We start from the raw sequence: 21179 nt of genomic DNA on the forward strand, positions 1-21179 counted from the left end.
GCCGGTGGGCTCCAGGGGGCGCCCTCAAGAGAAGGGGCGGAGAGCTCCTGTTCCAGAGACCAGCTCGGCGGGGTCTTCGGTTGGTTACACCTTAGTATCTCCATAGCTACGGTAGTGGCCGCTGTAAGCGGGAGCTCCCCGACCGCTCCGTAGTTACCGTCGCCGCCTCGGGGGTCCGGGCCGCTGAGTCGTCCCGCGCCCGCCATGAAGCTGCGGGTCCGGCTTCAGAAGCGGACCTGGCCGCTGGAGCTGCCAGAAGCGGAGCCGACTCTGGGGCAGCTGCGCGCGCACCTGAGCCAGGCCCTGCTGCCCACCTTGGGGTACAGGTAGGCGCCGCGGAGAGGCGGGGTGGGGGTGGGGACGCGGCGGGGCGGGGACGGGCGCCCAGCGGCGCGGGTAGCGCCGGCGGTCACGTGAGGCGGGGCGGCTAGCGGGCCTGGCGGCGCCCGCACCCCGGGACTGTGACGCGCGCGGGCCGGGCGGGGAGCGGGAACCAGGGCTGCAGCGCGCGGGGTCCCGGCTCCCGGAGGTCATGGCCCGGCGTCCCGAGGGCTCCGAGCTCATCCAGGGTGAGCCTTCGCTTCCGTGTTTGCAGTAAGGCGAACCCAGGGAGAGGCTAAGATGCAAACGAGTCTTGTGAGATCTGAGCTGGGAAATTACGGGTTTGGCTTAGGTTAAACCTCTTCAGGCCCCCAGGGATTTAAATTCACCATCTCCATCTGTCGGAATATTTCAATGAAAAAGTTTGTAAAGTGTTAGGAGTTAAAAACCTGCTTCGTATCTCGTATGGAGATACGAGGCCACCTGTAACCTGTACCGCTGCTTTCAGACTACCAGCCTTCAGTCCGCTTAAAATTCCGTTAAGTGTTTACCTGCCAGGCGCCGCTGTGGGCACTTTGACTTCCCCGCTGGAAAGTTTTGCAAAGTGCAGCATGTCGGTCTGTTTCAAATAATATTATTTTCCTGGGCAAGATGTTGCTTTTTTTTTTAATGCAAACTATGGTAAACCATTATGATGACCCTGGAGAGCTTGCAGTTTGGGGACAGTGACGTTGAGAGAAATAATGGATCAAATTCTCTTATTTATGGGGTTGCAGATGAGGCTATCCTGGATATCCTGGAGACCATAACCTGGGAGTAGAGTAGAGGGACAAAAGTGAGGGTGGTCCTCTTCAAATACTGAGCTAGCGAATTTGGAATTTTGAGTGTGTTGGGAAAAAATACAAAAGGTGTTCACTGGGGCTTTTTAGGTGAATTCTTCAAAAGAAAACCTGTTAATTGACTCCTTTCGTAAGACTTTTATAAACTTACATTTTATTTTTAGGAAATTCAGTAAAATGAGGTTTTATTATGAACTTCTCACCCTTTCATTTTTCAGTTTAGGACATTACATTCAAAGTAAGCCTTTTTCCCCTCCAAATTAAAAACATAAATACAGAAAACGAGATACTGACAAAATTCCTTTTAAGTGTTACAGTAATTGACACTATTGTTTTTTTTAGATGTTAAGCCTAAGTGTTTTGCATGCTGGTATCATTGCTGCTAAGTCACTTCAGTCGTGTCCGACTCTGTGCGACCCCATAGACGGAAGCCCACCAGGCTCCCCCGTCCCTGGGATTCTCCAGGCAAGAACACTGGAGTGGGTTGCCATTTCCTTCTCCAATGTGTGAAAGTGAAAAGTGAAAGTGAAGTCGCTCAGTCGTGTTTGACCCTTAGCGACCCAAAGGACTACAGCCAACCAGGCTCCTCCATTTTCTAGGCAATAGTACTGGAGTGGCTTGCTATTGCCTTCTCCGGCTGGTATCATTACCCCACCAGAAATTATCAAAATTAACTTCTCTTAAAAATAGCTTGTGTATATGTATACATATTACTTTTTAATTAGGTGGGACAATCTGGAAAGAATGTGAAACCCAATATGACTAGCTTTGTTTACTCAAGAGCCCAAGTTAGTTTCTCTATCAAGTTTGTTTTTATAGTTGAGGCTGGTTAACGGGAAGGAGTGTAAGCTTCAGCTTGTGAAAGTGAATTCATTCTTCTGGCAGTATGTTCATTTTATAATAAATGGCGGTTTGAAAATGTGTCCATAAAACCTTATTACTTTTAAAGTGTCCTTGCTGAGCAAGTGGATCTGAGATTGCCATAAAATAATTCTCAGAGGCCTGGAGTTTCTAGGATGGCATTTCCTGATGAAGTTAATTTCCGCCCCCACAGTGTCAGAAAACAGGATTGTTTTTTAACCATTCTCCTGGAAAACTATATGTTACTTTAGAAGTAGGTCTTTTACTAAAGGGGAGGGGAGGCCGACATTTTATTAAGTAGACAATTCTTTACCTTTTTTACAAATCAATGTTTGAACGAACATTGTGCTAATCATTTTAAAAAACCAACCTTATGCTGTGACAAATCATCCATAAATACAATTCATTTGAGGTGTTTATCTTTTTTCTGGGCAGTTGGCTGATTTCAACATTTATCAAAACATTTGAAAGCAAAGGCATAGCTACTTATTTTTTCATAAGCAGGAGTTGTTTCTAAAGCTTCAGTAATTTCTGTACCAAAGACACTTTAATTGGTAAGAAAGTATGTATTTACACGTGAAATAAAAACATAAATGAATTACTGGGAGCACTTTTTTGAAAATGAAGCATTGTAAAAATGAATAAACAGAACACAGTTTTCAAAGGACTTCATCCTTTGTTAACCTCTCAAAAAGTTAATGAAGTTAGCATTGCTGAGTATAAAAGTCTATAAAATGTTCTACAATGGTTTGTTAATTATTCCTCACCAGTGTGTAATGAAATGATTATTCTCTGAAGATCAGATAATCTGTGATGCAGAAAGGATGGGAGTTCATTACTTTAAAAATTAACTTCATCAGGAAATGCCATCCTAGAGCTAGAACTCTTAGCTTGCTTAGGACTGGGTTTTTGGATTTGTGTAGTCTTCCACATAATAGGGACTTCCCTGGTGGCTCAGACGGTAAAGCGTCTGCCTGCAATATGGGAGACCTGGGTTTGATCCCTGGGTTGGGAAGATCCCCTGGAGAAAGAAGGAAATGGCAAACCACTCCAGTATTCTTACCTGGAAAATCCCATGGTCAGAGGACCCTGGTAGGCTACAGTCCATGTGGTCGCAAAGAGTCGGACATGACTGAGCGAGTTCACTTTTTCCACGTAAAAGAGTTTAAGTAAGACCTCAGTGAGAAGATGAACCTCTTACTGAGTTAAGAGGGAAGAATTTATACTCAGTCATCTGTGTGCACTCATCTAGCTTTTTTGTGATTATTCATTAGGACATGGGTCTAGTGTTTGGGAACCTTCATAAGCTAGCTATCGTGGAAGGATATTGGATAGTTAGCCCTGCTTTCAGCCTCATCTTGATCTTTTCATGTCATGTTTGTTGGTTACATCTGTTCCATAAATACTTTTTATTTGCCAAGTGCTGGAGATGACAATTTCAACTAGATAGACTAAGTCCTCAGTCTCATACAACTTAAATTCTAGTAGTATGGGTGTGGAAGAGAGATGATAAGCAAATAAATGATAGTTTCAATTAGTGATGTTACAGTAAAAGTAAAGCACAAGAATGGAATAGAGTGATGGAGGTTGGGTAGATCTGTTTTAGAGGAAGGAGTGGAAAGCTCATATAGATGGAGAACAGTGAGTGAGAGGATGAGTGGGGTAGGTTAGATGATGGGCTTTGGAGGCCATGTTAAGGCCAATTCCAAGGTCAAATAGAAGCCATTGGAGGGTTCTCAGCAGAGGAATGATGTGATATAATTTGTATTTTGAAAATAATATATTTCATTGACTCTCAGTTGCCATCAGCCCTCAGATGCAAAGTCACACTAAATGAAAAAATGCTGTCCATTAAGCTGTGATATGTTATCAGTTTTAAGACGCATCCCTTTTCCAAAGGTGACAAAGTATAAAAAAGTATGTATCTTAGAATTGATGAAAAACATGGATTAATGATAGAGAATTATTGATCCTATCCCTCAGGCTTGAATCTGTAACGTAGGCATTTAGTGAGAACAAATAATTTTGATAGTTTTCCTAGACTTTGGCTTTCTTTTTATCTCTGTTTTGTTTTGTTTTCATTAGTGTTGCTGCGGTCATACGGTGTACTCTGTATATGTCTCAAATGTATAATACCGGGGCTGATGGCAATAGGTAGCTCTTACTGTCCTTATTCATCTTTTTTGGCAGTTCCGATACCCGGTTTGCAATTACATTGAACAACAAGGATGCCCTCACTGGAGATGAAGAGACCTTGGCTTCATATGGGATTGTTTCTGGGGACTTGATATGTTTGATTATTGAAGATGCCATTGCAGCACCTAACTTACCTTCATCCACAGTTTCAGAGCATTCCTCACTCCAGAATAATGACCAACCCTCTTTGGCCGCCAGCTCCAGTCAGTCCAGCACACAGGATGCACAACTGCGTGACTCACTCCAAGGACAGGCAGCCCACTCTGAAGTCTGGAATGATGACAGTATGGTGGGTATTGATATCAAAACAAGAAACAGAGAGGTTGATAAATCATACTGAATAGCTCAACTGAATTCTGTACCAGTCAGGATGATTACCATCAGTAGACTGAAGATTATATTCTTACAGAAATTTTTTTTTTTTTTTAAGTTTCTTGGGTACCAAGATTATATTCTTACAGAAATTTTTTAAAAATGTTAATTATTTTATTTATTAAGCATGGTTGATTTACACATTCCTTATTTCATTGTATTTGGGAATTCATCTAGTACTGATTGAATCTTTAAAGAGAAACAGGGAGAGTATGGTATCAGATGCTAATATTAGCTCTAAATTGCGTTACAGTCACTTGTCAATGACATGTGACAGATGATCTGTTTAGAGAGGTGGTGCTAAACGTTTTTTCTTGTTTGCACATGCATGAAGAATATGATAAGTATTTATATCAGGATGGCTCAGAGAGTGCCTGTGGTTCTCATGGAGTGGGCGTGAAGTCTGATAAGCTCACCAGAGGGTTTTGATATCTTCCTCCCATGTCATTATTAGCCTAGGGTAACCTTTAAAAACATTCTTCTCACATATATTCTCTCTCACACATCTGTCAGTAAGTAATAAATGGCCAAAAGTTAGGCATAAGTAGCAAAAGCGTCTACAGACATACCTCAGTCTTGTTGTGCTTTGCAGACAGTGTCTTTTACAAACTGAAGGTCTGTGGAAACTGTGTCAGGCAATCTGTTGGTGTCATTTTTCCAACAGCATTTGCTCGCTTCTATCTCTGTGTCACATTTGGTAATTCTCACAATAGTTTAAACATTTTTGTCATTTTATTTTTATATCTTTATAATTATATTTTTGTCATTTAAAAAATATTTTGACTTTTTTTTTATGATTTGTGATCTGTGATATTTGATGTTACTATTGCAAAAAGGTTATGACTCACTGAAGACTCACATGATGGTTAGCATTTTTTAGCAATAAAGTGTTTTTTAATTAAGGGTGTCTACATTGTTTAGACATAATACTACTGCATACTTGATAAGTGCCATATAGTGTAAACATAGCTCTTATATGCACTGGGGAACCAAAAAAGTTTTGTGACCTACTTTATTGCAATATTTGCTTTCTTGCAATGGTCTGGAACCCAGCCTGCAACATTTCCAGGTATGCCTGTAATTCATCATTTTGTCAGGTAAGTGGTTTTAATGAGTATTTTCTCCTTTAAAGGAAGGAGCCTTTTAGGAGCCTAATTTTTAGGTAGTGTGGATTGTCATTGTCCCTTGGGTTTTAACAGGTGAACGTGGATCTTCTCTACAAGCCATCAGGGCTCAGATCCTCAAGGATTTTGAAAGAACAGCCTTTTGCTCCCTTACATTTTTCCACCATTTTACTCATAAAATGTAACTTTACTTTCTTCTGCTCCTTTTCTAATGGAAATAAACTTAAAAAGAAGAAACATGTGCTTTGCGTTGAGTTGAGCACATACCTAGGAAGTAGTCTTTCTGAGTAAAATTAATGTAGGTAACTCAGTCTTACTGAAGCAGTGTATTATGTCAAAAAGCTCTGGACTATGAGTCTGGAGATCTTAGATCATTTCAAATTTTTATTAGCTGGTAACCTTATATTATTTAATCTGAAGCAAAATTATAGCATGTATTAAAAGGCTCCTCATCTATCTTGCCTATTTTTGTTTTGTAGAAAACACTGAAAAACATGAAATTGTAAGGTATCCATCATTTGTTCAGCAAGCATTTATTGTAGCTACCGTGTGCCAAGTACTGTTCTTGTGCTACAAAAGTGGATGACATGCCTATTCCTTTCTAAGCTTGTTGTCATGGAAGGATATAGACTTGAAATCAGAAAAGTGCAGTACAGTGTGGTGAAGTGCAATAATCAAGGCCTTTGCAAGGTAGAAAGATAATCTGTTGTAAACTTGAAGGGGAATACCAGAATGGAGAGGGAGGGACTGCAGAACGTGAACTTGATACAGAGTCAGGGGTCAGGTGATGAAGGGCCTTGTACGCTAAGGGGTTTAGGAGTTTGGATTTATTTTGTAGACCTGCATTTCTCAGCATGTCCTCTATGGAAAACTTGTCTCATGAGATTAAAAGTAAGTGTTATGGGGATGCTGAATGCTGAGGAAGGAGGATAGTGTTTCTTGGTTAGATGTTGGGCATGCTTTCTATTATTCCTGGATTTACCAGAGCTTTATAATGCCGGAATGTATTTTGTGGATATGGAGGGTGAGGTTAGGTGGCTGTGACATGTAGCATTTTCTATACTCATTTGATTGTGGACCTCTTTTTTCCTAAGAATATTTAGGGTCCTGTTCCAAGGCACAATATAGGCCCAGTGGTGCTGTCTGCATAGGGGAAGTACTGGCAAGTTTAAGCTGGGACATAGGACATAACTGGATTCTCGGTTGTCAGAAAACTCTGGCAGCAGTGGGTGGAGTGTCTTGGGAGACAAGAAAGTGGAGTCCAGGGATACCTGGGGAGGCTGTTGCTGGAGGTTAGGAGGTAAATGAGTCTGAAGTACCACTGGGGTAGAAAGGGGAGGATTTTAGAGAGATTTAGGAGATAGATTCAGTGGAACTTGGATGACTACTTATGTTGAGGTGGGGCTTATAAGGTTGAAGGGGAAGTCTAGGATGATTTTCAGGTTTTTGGTATATCAGCCAAAATTCAGTTCAGTTCAGTCGCTCAGTTGTGTCCGACTCTTTATGACCCTGTGAACTGCAGCACACCAGGCCTCCCTGTCTATTACCAACTCCCGGAGCCTACCCAAACTCATGTCCATTGAGTCAGTGATGCCATCCAACCATCTCATCCTCTGTTGTCCCCTTCTCCTCCTGCCCTCAATCTTTCCCAGCATCAGGGTCTCTTCCAATGAGTCAGCTCTTCGCATCAGGTGGCCAAAATATTGGAGTTTCAGCTTCAACATCAGTCCTTCCAGTGAACACCCAGGACTGAACTCCTTCAGGATGGACTGGTTGGATCTCCTTGCAGTCCAAGGGACACTCAAGAGTCTTCTCCAACACCACAGTTCAAAAGCATCAATTCTTCGGCACTCAGCTTTCTTTATAGTCCAACTCTCACATCCATATGACTACTGGAAAAACCATAGCCTTGACTAGACAGACCTTTGTTGGCAAAGTAATGTCTCTGCTTTTTAATATGCTGTCTAGGTTGGTCATAACTTTCCCTCCAAAATTAATGGAGATCAAAAGAAAATCCCATGGACAGAGGAACCTGGTGGGCTACAGTCCCTGAGGTCACAAAGAGTTGGACACGACTGACTGAGCATGCACACAAGATACTCAGGAGGGTGGAGCAGATTGCAGGCTTATTCATGGTTTAGGAGCCCTCACAGAAAATGTGTACCATTTCTGAGCTCAGTAATGTGTTTAGCTCTCAGCTCTAATCTCAGTTCACTTAGGATACAAAATATACTGTGAAAAAAATGAAAGTCTGTTTAATGAATTCATTGTTTTTGTTATCCTTTTCAGTCAGGGCCTGGTCAGCATTTTGAAGCTGAGTCAGTTCCAGATGTTGTGGATGTGGAGGAGGGCGCAGGTTTCTATCCCACAGAGCCAATGCTCTGCTGCGAATCAGTGGAAGGGCAAGTGCCACATTCATTGGAGATCCTGTATCAGTCAGCTGACTGTTCGAACCCCTGCGATGCCCTGATAGTATCCATACATCTTCTCATGTTGGAGTCGGGTTACATACCTCAGGTGAGATTACGGCCGAGAACAAAAGTTTCCTGTTAGAAAAGGGGTCGTGTTCTAGATTTCTTTCTTAAATGTGTCTGGGTATTAATGTAAACTGTCAAAGACAATGCTGAGCATACCAGTAGGCAGTCGGTAAATGTTCCCTTCCCTCTTTCCTTTTTTCCTCCTTTATTTCCTTGTCAGCATTTAGTTAGTATTACAGAATTGATGACATCTATGATTATACAGTGGAAGTAAGAAATAGATTTAAGGGACTAGATCTGATAGATAGAGTGCCTGATGAACTCTGGACGGAGGTTCATGACATTGTACAGGAGACAGGGACCAAGACCATCCCCATGGAAAAGAAATGCAAAAAAGCAAAATGGCTGTCTGAGGAGGCCTTACAAATAGCTGTGAAAAGAAGAGAGGCGAAAATCAAAGGAGAAAAGGAAAGATATAAGCATCTGAATGCAGAGTTCCAAAGAAAAGCAAGGAGAGATAAGAAAGCCTTCCTCAGCGATCAATGCAAAGAAATAGAGGAAAACAACAGAATAGGAAAAACAAGAGATCTTTTCAGGAAAATTAGAGATATCAAGGGAACATTTCATGCAAAGATGGGCTCGATAAAGGACAGAAATGGTATGGACCTAACAGAAGCAGAAGATATTAAGAAGAGGTGGCAAGAATACACAGAAGAACTGTACAAAAAAGGTCTTCAGGATGAAGATAATCACGATGGTGTGATCACTCACCTGGAGCCAGACATCTTGGAATGTGAAGTCAAGTGGGCCTTAGAGAGCATCACTACGAACAAAGCCTAGTGGAGGTGATGGAATTACAGTTGAGCTATTTCAAATCCTGAAAGATGATGCTGTGAAAGTGCTGCACTCAATATGCCAGCAAATTTGGAAAACTCAGCAGTGGCCACAGGACTGGAAAAGGTCAGTCTTCATTCCAATCCCAAAGAGAGGGAATGCCAAAGAATGCTCAAACTACCACACAGTTGTACTCATCTCACACGCTAGTAAAGTCATGCTCAAAATTCTCCAAGCCAGGCTTCAGCAATATGTGAACCGTGAACTTCCATATGTTCAAGCAGGTTTTAGAAAAGGCAGAGGCACCAGAGATCAAATTGCCAACATCCGCTGGATCATGGAGAAAGCAAGAGAGTTCCAGAAAAACATCTATTTCTGCTTCATTGACTATGCCAAAGCCTTTGACTGTGTGGATCACAATAAACTGTGGAAAATACTGAAAGAGATGGGAATACCAGACCACCTGACCTGCCTCTTGAGAAACCTGTATGCAGGTCAGGAAGCAACAGTTAGAACTGAACATGGAACAACAGACTGGTTCCAAATAGGAGAAGGAGTACGTCAAGGTTGTATATTGTCACCCTGCTTATTTAATTTATATGCAGAGTACATCACGAGGAACGCTGGGCTGGAAGAAGCACAAGCTGGAATCAAGATTGCCGGGAGAAATATCAATAACCTCAGATATGCAGATGACACTGTCCTTATGGCAGAAAGTGAAGAGGAACTAAAGAGCCTCTTGATGAAAGTGAAAGAGGAGAGTGAAAAGGTTGGCTTGAAGCTCAGCATTCAGAAAACGAAGATCATGGCATCTGGTCCCATCACTTCATGGGAATAGATGGGGAAACAGTGGAAAAAGTGTCAGACTTTATTTTTCTTGGCTCCAAAATCACTGAAAATGCTGATTGCAGCCAGGAAATTAAAAGACACTTACTCCTTGGAAGGAAAGTTATGACCAACGTAGATAGTATACTAAAAAGCAGAGATATTACTTTGCCAACCAAGGTCCACCTAGTCAAGGTTATGGTTTTTCCAGTGGTCATGAATGGATGTGAGAGTTGGACTGTGAAGAAAGCTGATCGCCAAAGAATTGATGCTTTTGAACTGTGATGCTGGAGAAGACTCTTGAGAGTCCCTTGGACTGCAAGGAGATCCAACCAGTCCATTCTAGAGGAGATCAATCCTGGGTGTTCATTGGAAGGACTGATGCTAAAGCTGAAACTGCAATACTTTGGCCACCTCATGCGATGAATTGACTCACTGAAAAAGACTCTGATGCTAGGAGGGATTGGGGGTAGGAGGGAGACGGGGACGACAGAGAATTATATGGCTGGATGGCATCACCGACTTGATGGACATGAGTTTGAGTGAACTTCGGCAGTTGGTGATGGACAGGGAGGCCTGGCATGCTGTGATTCATGGGGTCACAAAGAGTCAGACACGACTGAGCGACTGAACTGAACTTGAACTGATGGTTTAAAAAAAACCCAAAAGATCATATATGATAATATGTATAAAATGTGGTCAGGGCATGTGGATCGTGTATGACTAGATAGATGGCTCACCAGGTTATTTTTTTAATGTTAGTGGTTCTGTGAATTGCCACTAACCTTAATATGGTTCAGTTAGGAAAAGGGACATTGTTCTTACATTGTTGTTGTTTCTATTCATTCATCCTTACCTATTCAACAAGTATCTGCCGGTGTCAGGTGCAGTGCTTTGTCTCTGCTCTCAGGTTGCTTACTGTCCAAGTGGAGGAGAAAGACAAGGAACAGACTGGTACGTTGTATTGGCTAACTTGTAGAAGAAACGTATATATATAGAGGATGCCATGCCAGAGATTCACAAAAGAGAACATTTAGAAGTTTTTCAAACTTTAATGTGCATAAGAATACCTAAGGGATCTTATTAAATGCTGATTCTTATTGAATAAGTCTAGGGTGGAGCCTGAGATAGTAGTGAGCATTCTCCACATAGTAACAATGCTGCTGATCTGTGGGCCATGTTATGAGTAACAAGAATGTAGAGCAATTCAGTGATCAGCGAACACGGGGACCATGCCATGTGCTGAGTCAGGAGTTAGAATATGTAGATACTGGGACAATCTTGATCCTCAAGGAGTCTGTAAGTGGGAAGAGAGAAACAAGTAAAAAGCAAATTATGTATTATGGTAAATAATAGAAGCATTGCAATGGAAATATGAACAGAATGTTAGCGGGTGAGAGGGTAGGAATGATAGCAACGATTTGTTTTGAAACAGGCTTCACAAAAGAAGTGGCATTTGAGCTGGGCTCTTGAATAATGGTATGGCTCTGCTAGGCAGAGAAGTGAAATTTTGAAGTGATAATTTATCTATTTGGACCAAACTTTTGATGGTGGATAATGTAACACTTTTTTTCTATCATTTTTATTAATGATTTGATAAACTTTATTAAAGGGACTGTATGGAATGCTTATTTGCAGACAGGTTAAGGGGCTCTTGTGCTTTTTCATCTTTTTGAGAGTAGCGCACTGTCCTTCATTATCTGTTTCCCTCTATTTCATGTCATTGCCCAGGGGACTGAAGCCAAAGCTGTGTCCATGCCGGAGAACTGGAGGTTGGGGGGCGTGTATAAGCTGCAGTACACGCACCCTCTCTGCGAGGGTGGCTCTGCTGCGCTCACTTGTGTGCCTTTGGGAAACCTCATCGTCATAAATGGTAACTAGCTGGAGGAGTCATGCTTGTTAGTTTATGGATCTTTACATGTTTCTCTCCAAATGCTTTATAGCCACTTCAGTGATTGGCTGTCACAATACAGCTAGGGATCTTTCTCAAATGTGTTTGATCCCCAGACCACTGATCACACAGGGGCCAAAAGGTTACAGGATACAGGGCTAATCATGCTGCTCCGTCACAGCCTAACTTGCAAGGTCATAGCTATCAAATAATGAATGTGAGGTTGTAATTTTTGCTTCAGTTTCTTATAAAAACAGCTCAGAAACACTTCCAACAATATATTAACCTTTATTTACTAGTCTTAAGATACTTAATATAGAGAATAGCTGCTAAATGTTTTAGTTTCTGACATTTTGTTCCTTTACTAATTCTTGACAAATCAGCTGCTTGTGGACTTAGTGGCAGACAGCCATTCCAGAAGCATTCCAGGCCTAGTTCTTTGAAAAGGAGCAGTGTGTCCTTAAATCTTTCCTTTACCCAAGACATCCTGCTCAGTGCACATGTGCCCGAGCACATCACTGGTTCTTTCATAGAATGAAATGAAGTGTGCCTTTGTGTATAGGATTAAAAAATGAACCTTCTGGTGATGTCAAGAATATTGGTCCTCTGGGTCTAGAGAGAGATGATACTGTGAAAGCTAGCAGGATTCTTTTAATAAACAAGGGAAGACTCATTGCCAAGGGTTAAATAAAAAATAAATGGAGTTTTTAGTGACCTCGTTACAAATAATGATTGTATTGTATTTAAGTATTATTCTTGTTGCATATCTTTCAATTATTAATAAACTGCTGTTGGTAGTACTTACTGGGTTTCATATGAAGGTGTCTACTGTAGTTTTTAAAAATGGTGCTTTACTTAATGTGATTGTAGGTTTGCACTTTGGACTTTGCTGTGAGGGAAGGAAATAAGCAGAGAGCAGTTTGTATAATGTGTCTGTATGTTGGGGGCAAGGGAATGAATGTAAGTCCATATGAAAAAGTGAAGCAGTTGATGAAATGACAAAACTTTTTCATCATCTTTTGCTATTTCAGCTACCCTAAAAATCAACAATGAGGTTAGAAGTGTGAAAAGACTGCAGCTGATGCCAGAATCTTTTATTTGCAAAGTGGAATCAGGTATTGTAACCATGATTTAGCTTTTGGGATAAAGGTTTAAGAGGTTCACGCAAAAAGAAAAAGAAAAAAAACAACAGAAAGATAATGTTCAAAGACTTAAAATTGCTGGATGAGCCTAAAGCAAATTCAGGACAATGTTAAAGAGTTTCAGTTTCTTTCCTGTTTCTCTTAGGGTCTTGGATGCTAAATTATAGTTATACTGCCATTATGCCATATAAATATATAAGTATACCACCAAATTATATTTAGAATCAGTATGGAATCATGCTGTTATATAATGCATTACATAGGATTAATGCTTCATAATTTTTGAATTAAATCTTTGGATTTTTCTAGCATTGCATTTAACCAGTATGGAGAGGAACTGTGTTTTGTGGAAACCATACAACTTCATTATGGAAGATCATTAAAAGAAAAACTGTACTCAAAATTTGCTTAAACTTACATAAATTTGGTTACTATTTTATACAGAGTGGAACTTCAAAAGTGTTCATTCTAGGTGTGATTTTGTTTGTATTCTGTAATACTAATAGATGCAAAGAAGATAGTTTTTCTTTTTTAAGTTAAACCCAAAGTGTAACAGACAGGTAGGCAGTTGAAAGAGAAGAGATGAGGTGGGAAGGGAATTAACATCTTTTGGAGTACTTGTTTTTTGCTGGACATGTGCCTTTATGGATGTGTTTTTCATTTTGTCTGCATAGTAAAATCAGGTGGGTTTTAAAATCGGGGGTGGGGGTGGGGACTGGTGTGATATATTATAGCAGGGAGATGGCATTTACAGCAGTGTCTTTTAGGGTAAGCTACCTGGATCTAGGTCTTTGCTTTGAAGGCCTTGAGACTTATTTTTGTCAGTTCCCAGGGGAGATCAGACTCTGAGAGACTAACTTATATGAACTGAAGTTGATAGGAAAGGTAGACCTCAGAATATGTATTTTTAATGGTCTGTGAACAATTAATGTCATACCAGGCCAGTGTTTCTCAACCATTTTTTCATTTTCAATCCCCTAAGGAGATTTTGTACACAACCCCCCACCCCAACTCCCAAATCATTCTCCCTGATGAAATTTTAATTTCATAGATATATATTTGTTTGTATACTATAGCCCTTTTGAGGGTCACAAACCAATGTAATATCTAGGATTTTTGCTTGGTTGGAGGCAGTATTGTTTCTTTTGAGAATGCATGAATTAGACTAATGAATCCGTACAGATGGTCTTACTATTAAGACCAGAAAAACTTGAGATTCCTTGGCTACAACACTGTATATTCATTTCTGTACTATGGAGGTCCTTACTGTGGGAGTAGAAATACTCTACATTACAGCAGTAGAGGTTTTTATGCCCATTTTCTAGATCAGGAAACAGGTCTAGAGGAGGTTAAATTACTTCAAGGACACAGAGTTAATAAATAGTAGAATTTAAGATTGGAGTAGATTTGACTCCTGAGCCTATTTTTTAAGAACAGTGTTTATAGGAATGTCGCTTATTTGATTTATGTTAAGTAAGGAATAAAGAAGTGAAAAAGGAGCAAGAAAGGTAATACCGTTAGATTACAAGTTTATGTGAATGAGTGTTAAGTCACTTCAGTTGTGTCCGACTCTTTGTGACCCTTTGAACTGTAGCCCACCAGGCTCCTTTGTCCATGGCATTTTTCAGGCAAGAATACTGGATTGGGTTGCCATTTTCCTCCTTAGTTCATTTCTCTTTACGTAGGAATTATTTGTGAAAACTTACTTTCCACTTTGATTTCGTTTGGCAGAAGTAGAGGACACCATTTCAAGTTTTTCCATTTGCTATTGTGTTTTGACTTTTCATTTAAAAAATATTCTAGGGGAAAATGTAGCCATGATATACAAAGATCTTCAGAAACTCTCTCGCCTCTTCAAAGACCAGCTGGTGTATCCTCTTCTGGCTTTTACCCGGCAAGGTGAGAAATGATAAATCATCACAGGCTGAAGGGCTGGAAAGAATCGGAAGTTCACATATGTTTAAGGATGACATGTGACTCCTCCCTGTTTTCTGCTCCTAGTGAAATTCTGCTCTTTTAAGCTTAAATGCTAATTCCTTAATTGCTATTCACGTCCTCTTTGTATCTTCACTGCATTTTATACATATCTTTATTATAGCCCTTTTTCCACTGTATCATAATTTTTCACATGATTTCTTTTCACCTAAGGTTATGAATTACCCTGAAAGCAGGGAAATATGTCTTGCTCACTTTTGTATTCTCATGGCCTAGCACAGGGTCTGGCCCGTAATTGGTGTTCAATAAATACATATATAAATAATCTATAGCCCGTCAATTAGGTCTACGTTTTAAAAAGCTTTTTATTGGGTCTCTGTGCCTAAGTACTTTGGATATTTGACATACATTCTTACTTAATGCTAACAACTTTGAAGTGGATTTTATTCTCATTTTATAGGTGATGAAACTGTAACTCAGCAAGGTTTATAATTCACTCAAAATCCTTGTATTAATAAGCTTTCTGAGTTTTATCAGTAGTAAAAAAATATTTTAAAATCTTAGTGACTTAAATTGAACATTTATTTCTCACTCAGGTACGTGTTGTGTGTGGGTTAGGTTTAGCTGAAAAAGTGGTGAGAGGTCCTTATCTAGGACTTGCTCTTCTGTAGCACAGGGGAAAGAGGACCAGTGACCATGTGTTGGTTCTTAGAGCTTCATCGGAAATAGTATGCTGCTTGTATTCTCATTGCAGTGGACAAAACAAGTGAAAATGGCCACACCTGGTGATAGTGGGATGGGGAAGTATAGGGTAGGGTAGGAAATGATATGGTGGAGTCAGAATCTACCAGTCTTTGGCTGATAAATAATTGCAGGTTTTTAGAGATAGATATGTGACTTTTATCTGCTGTCTGTATGTATAAAAATAGTATTTTAGGTCTCAAGTGGCATGGTGCCAAGGCTGTTAAAACCATAGTTTTCTTCTTTGGTTGATGGTGAGGGAAAAGAATAATGTGAATTTTAAAACCTTGTATTGGATTTTGGTTATCTTTGCTAGTGGAGAATAGTATCCCTATATGCAAGGTAGCTAATAATCAAAAAATAATTGTCACTTGACTTTGGAATATGTTATTCAGCCTGCTAGATATCAAATAATAGTAATCTAACACTCAAGTGCTTATTGCTTGCCAGATACTATTCTGAGCACTCTATGTATTTATACATTTAATTCTCAGTGAAGGAGGTAGTATTAACCCTTTTCACAGATGAGCAATTGAGTTGGAGCTTAAATAACTTGTCCAAAGACACACAGTAAGTGGCAGCATTGGGAACCAATTGTAAAAGCCAATGAATTATCCATTTTCTGTAGTTGAGTAGAGAATTTTTTGTTGTACTGAATATATCTTGAAACAAAGGAGGCCATTGACTAGGATTTAAAAATTGTAGTTATTCATTTGATCTGTATTACAAAGTAATCTGTCTCACTAGTAAAACAAGAGAATGAGGGGCTTAGAGTCAGCAGCAGTCATACAGTCAACCGGGGGATCAAAGCTTGTTACAGATGACTTATGCCTGGATAACTGGAGAGTACCATCTGTTTATCATCTCTCTACAAAGTTGGCCACTTCAGTTGATGTGAGGAAAACTGGATGTTCTTTACTCAGTGAGATCTATTCTCTTTTTCCTTTTAGCCCTGAACCTACCAGATGTATTTGGGTTGGTAGTCCTCCCACTGGAGCTGAAACTGCGGATCTTCCGACTTCTGGATGTCCGTTCTGTCCTGTCTCTGTCTGCAGTTTGTCGTGATCTCTGTATTACTTCAAATGATCAACTTCTGTGGAGGTGTTTGTATCTGCGGGATTTTCGAGGTGATTTCCATGATGGCATGCTGACAAGAAAAGTGTTGTGACTGAGGTCTTAATTACTCAGCTGGCCAGAAGTTTTAAGTTATGGGCTTTTTTTAAAAGAGTAGGAAATAGTCATAGCCTAGCCATGTTATAAAGAGATTCTAAGCCTCGTGTACCTCTGCCTGTGCTGCCAAAGCTCTCACCATTCACGTTTGTGTTCCCTGCAAGTACAAACAGTCCTTTAGACCAAGTAGATTCTTTTAGTATAGAAAATTGAGGTAAAACAGGTTTAATGCTGGATGAATGAAATGTTTTAAAATCCTTATGTTTTCTTTTTTCTTCGTAGATGGTAGTATCAGAGGTCGAGACACAGATTGGAAAGAAGTAGGTATTTGTAAATACCAAGGCTGATGTCTGTAGCATGGAAATAACTAGTGAATTAATATGTTAAGGGCGTATTTTCCACTTTTATTATAATACAATCTGTTTTGAGTCTATTGCTAATTCGTAGTAAATGAAAATGTTTCCAACGTGTACCTTAGACTTTGTCCTTCAGTTCAGTTCAGTTGTTTAGTCATATCCGACTCTTCACGACCCCATGAACCGCAGCACGCCAGACCTCCCTGTCCATCACCAGCTCCTGGAGTCCACCCAAACCCATGTCCATTGAGTCGGTGATGCCATCTGACCATCTCATCCTCTGCCATCCCCTTCTACTCCTGTCCTCAATCTTTCCCAGTATCAGGGTCTTTTCAAATGAGTCAGCTCTTCGCATCAGGTGGCCAAAGTATTGGAGTTTCAGCTTCAACATCAGTCCTTCCAGTGAACACCCAGGACTGATCTCCTTTAGGATGACTGGTTGGATCTCCTTGCAGTCTGAGGGACTCTCAAGAATCCTCTCCAACACCACAGTTCAAAAGCATCAATTCCTTGGTGCTCAGCTTTCTTTATAGTCCAACTCTCACATCCATACATGACCACTGGGAAAACCATAGCCTTGACTAGACGGACCTTTTTTGACAAAGTAATGACTGCTTTTTAATATGCTGTCTAGGTTGGTCATAACTTTCCTTCCAAGGAGTAAGAGTTTTTTAATTTCATGGCTGCAGTTAGCATCGGCAGTGAATTTGGAGCCCAGAAAAAGTCAGCCACTGTTTCCACTGTTTTCCTTAGTATCTTGTAATTACACAGGATAAAAATCTTCGCATGATGCTTGTTTTCACCTTTACTTAATATAGGCTCCCTATTTGTAGTAAAAACAAAACAAAACTGAATTGTTTTTGTGCTGGAGTAGTCTTCAGCTGTTCGGCTAGTTAGAATAATGAGTTATGAAAAAAATAAGTTATATTGTTTTATTTGCGGATAGGAATATGTTCCACCCTCTGAAATAGTCATCTATTTTGTTATTTAAATTGAGGTCTATTAGGTACATAATTTAGGTGAGAAAGTGAACTTAAGTACTGACCGCCCCCGCCCTTCCCTGGCAGTACTGTAACCTTTATATTCTATGGCGTGATATTTTCAACAAATATTTAAATTTTCCATTTTCAGAAAAGGCTGATGTGACATTCATATCAGCTTGAGAGTGCTAGATTACAGTCTCGAGAGTCCATGTCACTCACTTATCCCTTCTCTGGATGTGTTGTTACTCCAGATTGGCACAGTTGCTGGTTTGCAGTGTGGTTAAAGACTGGAGTTCCTTTGGCACTGTGTTCACAGCTACTGCCTTATTCATGCAGGTAGAAACTGGTAAAAGTTCCCTTCAGTGCACTAGCTTCTTTGTCTGCCTCCGTACCGTGGGAAAAGAAAAGTATATATACAGCTGTACAGTGAAAGCCAACTGGAACTCTGGGAAAGTGTCCAACACACTCATTATGTCTTGTTCTTATCTGTCTGCAGCTGTACAAGAAGAGGTACAAACAAAGGAAAGAAGCCCAGAGAGGGCGGCATGTTATGTTCCTGCCATCATCACCCCACCCCATTCCATTCTACCCCAACCCCTTGCACCCCAGACCTTTCCCTCCCAGTTCTCTGCTCCCTCCAGGAATTATTGGTGGTGAATATGATCAAAGACTAACCCTTCCCTATGTTGGGGACCCAATCAATTCACTCATCCCTGGGCCTGGGGAGACACCCAGCCAGTTCCCTCCACTCAGACCACGTTTTGACCCAATGGGCCCACTTCCAGGTCCTAACCCCATCTTGCCAGGGCGAGGTGGCCCCAATGACAGATTTCCCCTAAGACCCAGCAGGGGTTGGCCAGCTGACAGCCGGCTACCATTCATGTGACTGATTTGTTACCTCACTCTGGAGCTTGTTTAGGTTTTGTTTCTTTAAAACTGCAGATGTCATTTTGCTGGGGTGCTACCTCTGTTGTTTTCTGATTATGATGGTGGGACATGGATTCACAGAAACCTTTTATAGACTTATTAAGGTTGGTGCAAACATAATTGCGGTTTCGGACCATGAATTTTGAATCATTATAACTCGGCTTAAACACATCTTCATTAATCAAAATTGGACCATTACAACCAACAGATTTTTGCAAATGAGAAGTCCTGTAGCATAAAGATCCATGCTTTGGGATTTGATGAACTCTTGGAAACCCTTTTCTGCCTCCTGCTGGTTGTGGAAGCATTTCCCCTGCAGAAGGTTGTTCAGATGCTTGAAGAAGTGGTGGTTGGCAAGAGGTCAGGTGAATGTGGCAGATGAGGCAAAACTTCATAACCCAGTTCCTTCAACTTTTGAAGTGTTGGTTGTGCTACATGTGGTCAGGTGTTGTCATAGAGAATTGGGCCCATGCTGTTGACCAGTACCAACTGCAGGCGTTGCTGTTTTCATTGCATCTTATCGGCTTGCTGAGCATACATCTAAGATGTAATGGTTTCGTCAGGATTCAGAAATTTGGTGGTGGATCAAAAGGGCAGCAGACCACCTGACAGTGACCATGATCGTTGTTTTGGTGCAAGTTTGGCTTTGAGAAGTGTTTTAGAGCTTCTTCTCAGTCCAACTACTGAGCTAGTTGTCACCAGTTATTGTATAAAACCCACTATTCATCACATCACAATCTGATCAATAAATGGTTTGTTGTTGCTACAATAAGAGAAGATGACACTTCAGAATGACAATGTTTTTGATTTTGGTCAGCTCATGAGGCATGCACTTAGGGAGCCTTTTCACCTTTCCAGTTTGCTTCAAATGCTGAATGACCACAGAATGGTTGACGTTGAGTTCTTCAGCAACTTCTCCTGTAGTTGTAAGAGGATGAGCTTCGATGACCATCTCAATTGGTCATTGTCTACTTCCCATGGCTGGCCACTGTGCTCTTCCTCTTCAGGCTCTCCTCTCCTTTGCAAAACTTGCTGAACCACCACTGCACTGTGTTAGCAGTTCCTAGGCCAAATGTGTTGTTGATGTTGCAAGTTGCTCTTGCTGCCTGATGACCCATTTTCTACCCATCTTGAATAAGAAAATCACTCAAATTAGCTTTTCGTCTAACATCATTTCCCTAATCTAAAATATAAGCAAGTCATTAGCAAAAAACATAAAGTGAGAAATGCACATTAAAATGATGTACAACATAACCACATTTATTTAAGAATGTTCCAATATCAAACAGCAGTGTTTAACAATGCAAAACTGTAATTACTTTTGCACCAACCTAATTGTTAAAGCTCCAGCAGTGGTATGACTCACAGGTTACTTGCTCGACAGGGTTGGCCTTGGGAATATGGTTCCTGACATTCCCCTCTCTCAGTTACTGTCTAGAATGCAGGTTATACATTGATAATGTTCCACACCAGAATAAAATATTAAGTGTAAATTACATGGCAGTCTTGACTTTTATTACAGAAAGATATGTAATATTACAATATTACTTGGATATTTGAAAATGATCAGAGAAGCTATTTATTGTCATCAGATTGCTGCAGGGGATTATTTTTATTTTGTAGTGGCACCCTTTCTTCACGTGAGATCATTTGCAAAAGCCTGATTTGTGGAATGAACACAAGCAGAGCCAGTTTGGTTGAACTGGATGTGAGGTGAATGGACCCCCGCCAGCTCAGTCCCCCTCCCCCTCTCTCTGCAGCTGCTGCTCAGGCTCTGTGCTGAAACTTCTGGGCTCCAAAACGGTGCTTTTGGCCACCATTGGGTTGTTAGGGACTCCTGTTTCTGGCTTCTGGAGTGGAGCTTGGGTTCTTTTTCCTTGTGTTTTGAACACTTGGAGCCTAACCTGTAAGTAGACGACATCTTCTAACAACAAAGTACAGTGCTTTGAGTGCTGCTCAGGTACTTGTTCTGCAAAGAAAGCCTCATCATTTGTAGAATATTTTGCTTTTAAGACTTAAAATACACAAAATTCAAGTTTTATTTTGCCTACAACAAGAAAAAGTTCAAACACAAATAGCATACAACTATAGAAACATGCTTCAGGGACAGATTAAAGTCTGAATCACAAAACAGGAATAAAACAGTATCTGCAGAAAATAGGAATATTGCCAACGTCTTCCTGCT

At 40.6% G+C, this 21179-nt stretch overlaps 1 protein-coding gene across 3 annotated transcripts; it reads left to right on the forward strand.

Moving 5' to 3' along the window:
• Nucleotides 1–20490, forward strand: FBXO7 (F-box protein 7). Of its 3 annotated transcripts, none has more exons than XM_055394943.2 (9): nt 1–326; nt 4212–4506; nt 8003–8230; nt 11581–11722; nt 12772–12855; nt 14686–14781; nt 16509–16685; nt 17011–17048; nt 18564–20490. In XM_055394943.2, exons 1-9 carry the CDS (start codon nt 205–207, stop codon nt 18951–18953), a joined length of 1572 nt encoding a protein of 523 aa, XP_055250918.1. In that variant the 5' UTR covers nt 1–204; the 3' UTR covers nt 18954–20490. The 3 variants fall into 3 exon arrangements, with proteins under 3 accessions (XP_055250918.1, XP_055250919.1, XP_055250920.1); XM_055394944.2 differs by lacking the exon at nt 1–326 and adding an exon at nt 414–569 and having other exon boundaries at nt 4364–4506; XM_055394945.2 differs by lacking the exons at nt 1–326; nt 4212–4506 and adding an exon at nt 6238–6403.
• Nucleotides 20491–21179: the final 689 nt, after the last annotated feature.

Source organism: Moschus berezovskii, chromosome 6, assembly GCF_049115385.1.
Source record: "Moschus berezovskii isolate FMDL1 chromosome 6, NW_MosBer_1.0, whole genome shotgun sequence".
Lineage (NCBI taxonomy): Eukaryota > Metazoa > Chordata > Mammalia > Artiodactyla > Moschidae > Moschus > Moschus berezovskii.

Excerpts from the sequence above, each read along its gene's own strand:
- FBXO7 (XM_055394943.2), top strand. The coding sequence starts at position 205 with ATGAAGCTGCGGGTCCGGCTTCAGAAGCGGACCTGGCCGCTGGAGCTG. Across the intron at positions 14,782-16,508 it reads TCTGGCTTTTACCCGGCAAG|CCCTGAACCTACCAGATGTA; the intron begins GTGAGAAATGAT and ends TTTTCCTTTTAG. Across the intron at positions 17,049-18,563 it reads GAGACACAGATTGGAAAGAA|CTGTACAAGAAGAGGTACAA; the intron begins GTAGGTATTTGT and ends ATCTGTCTGCAG.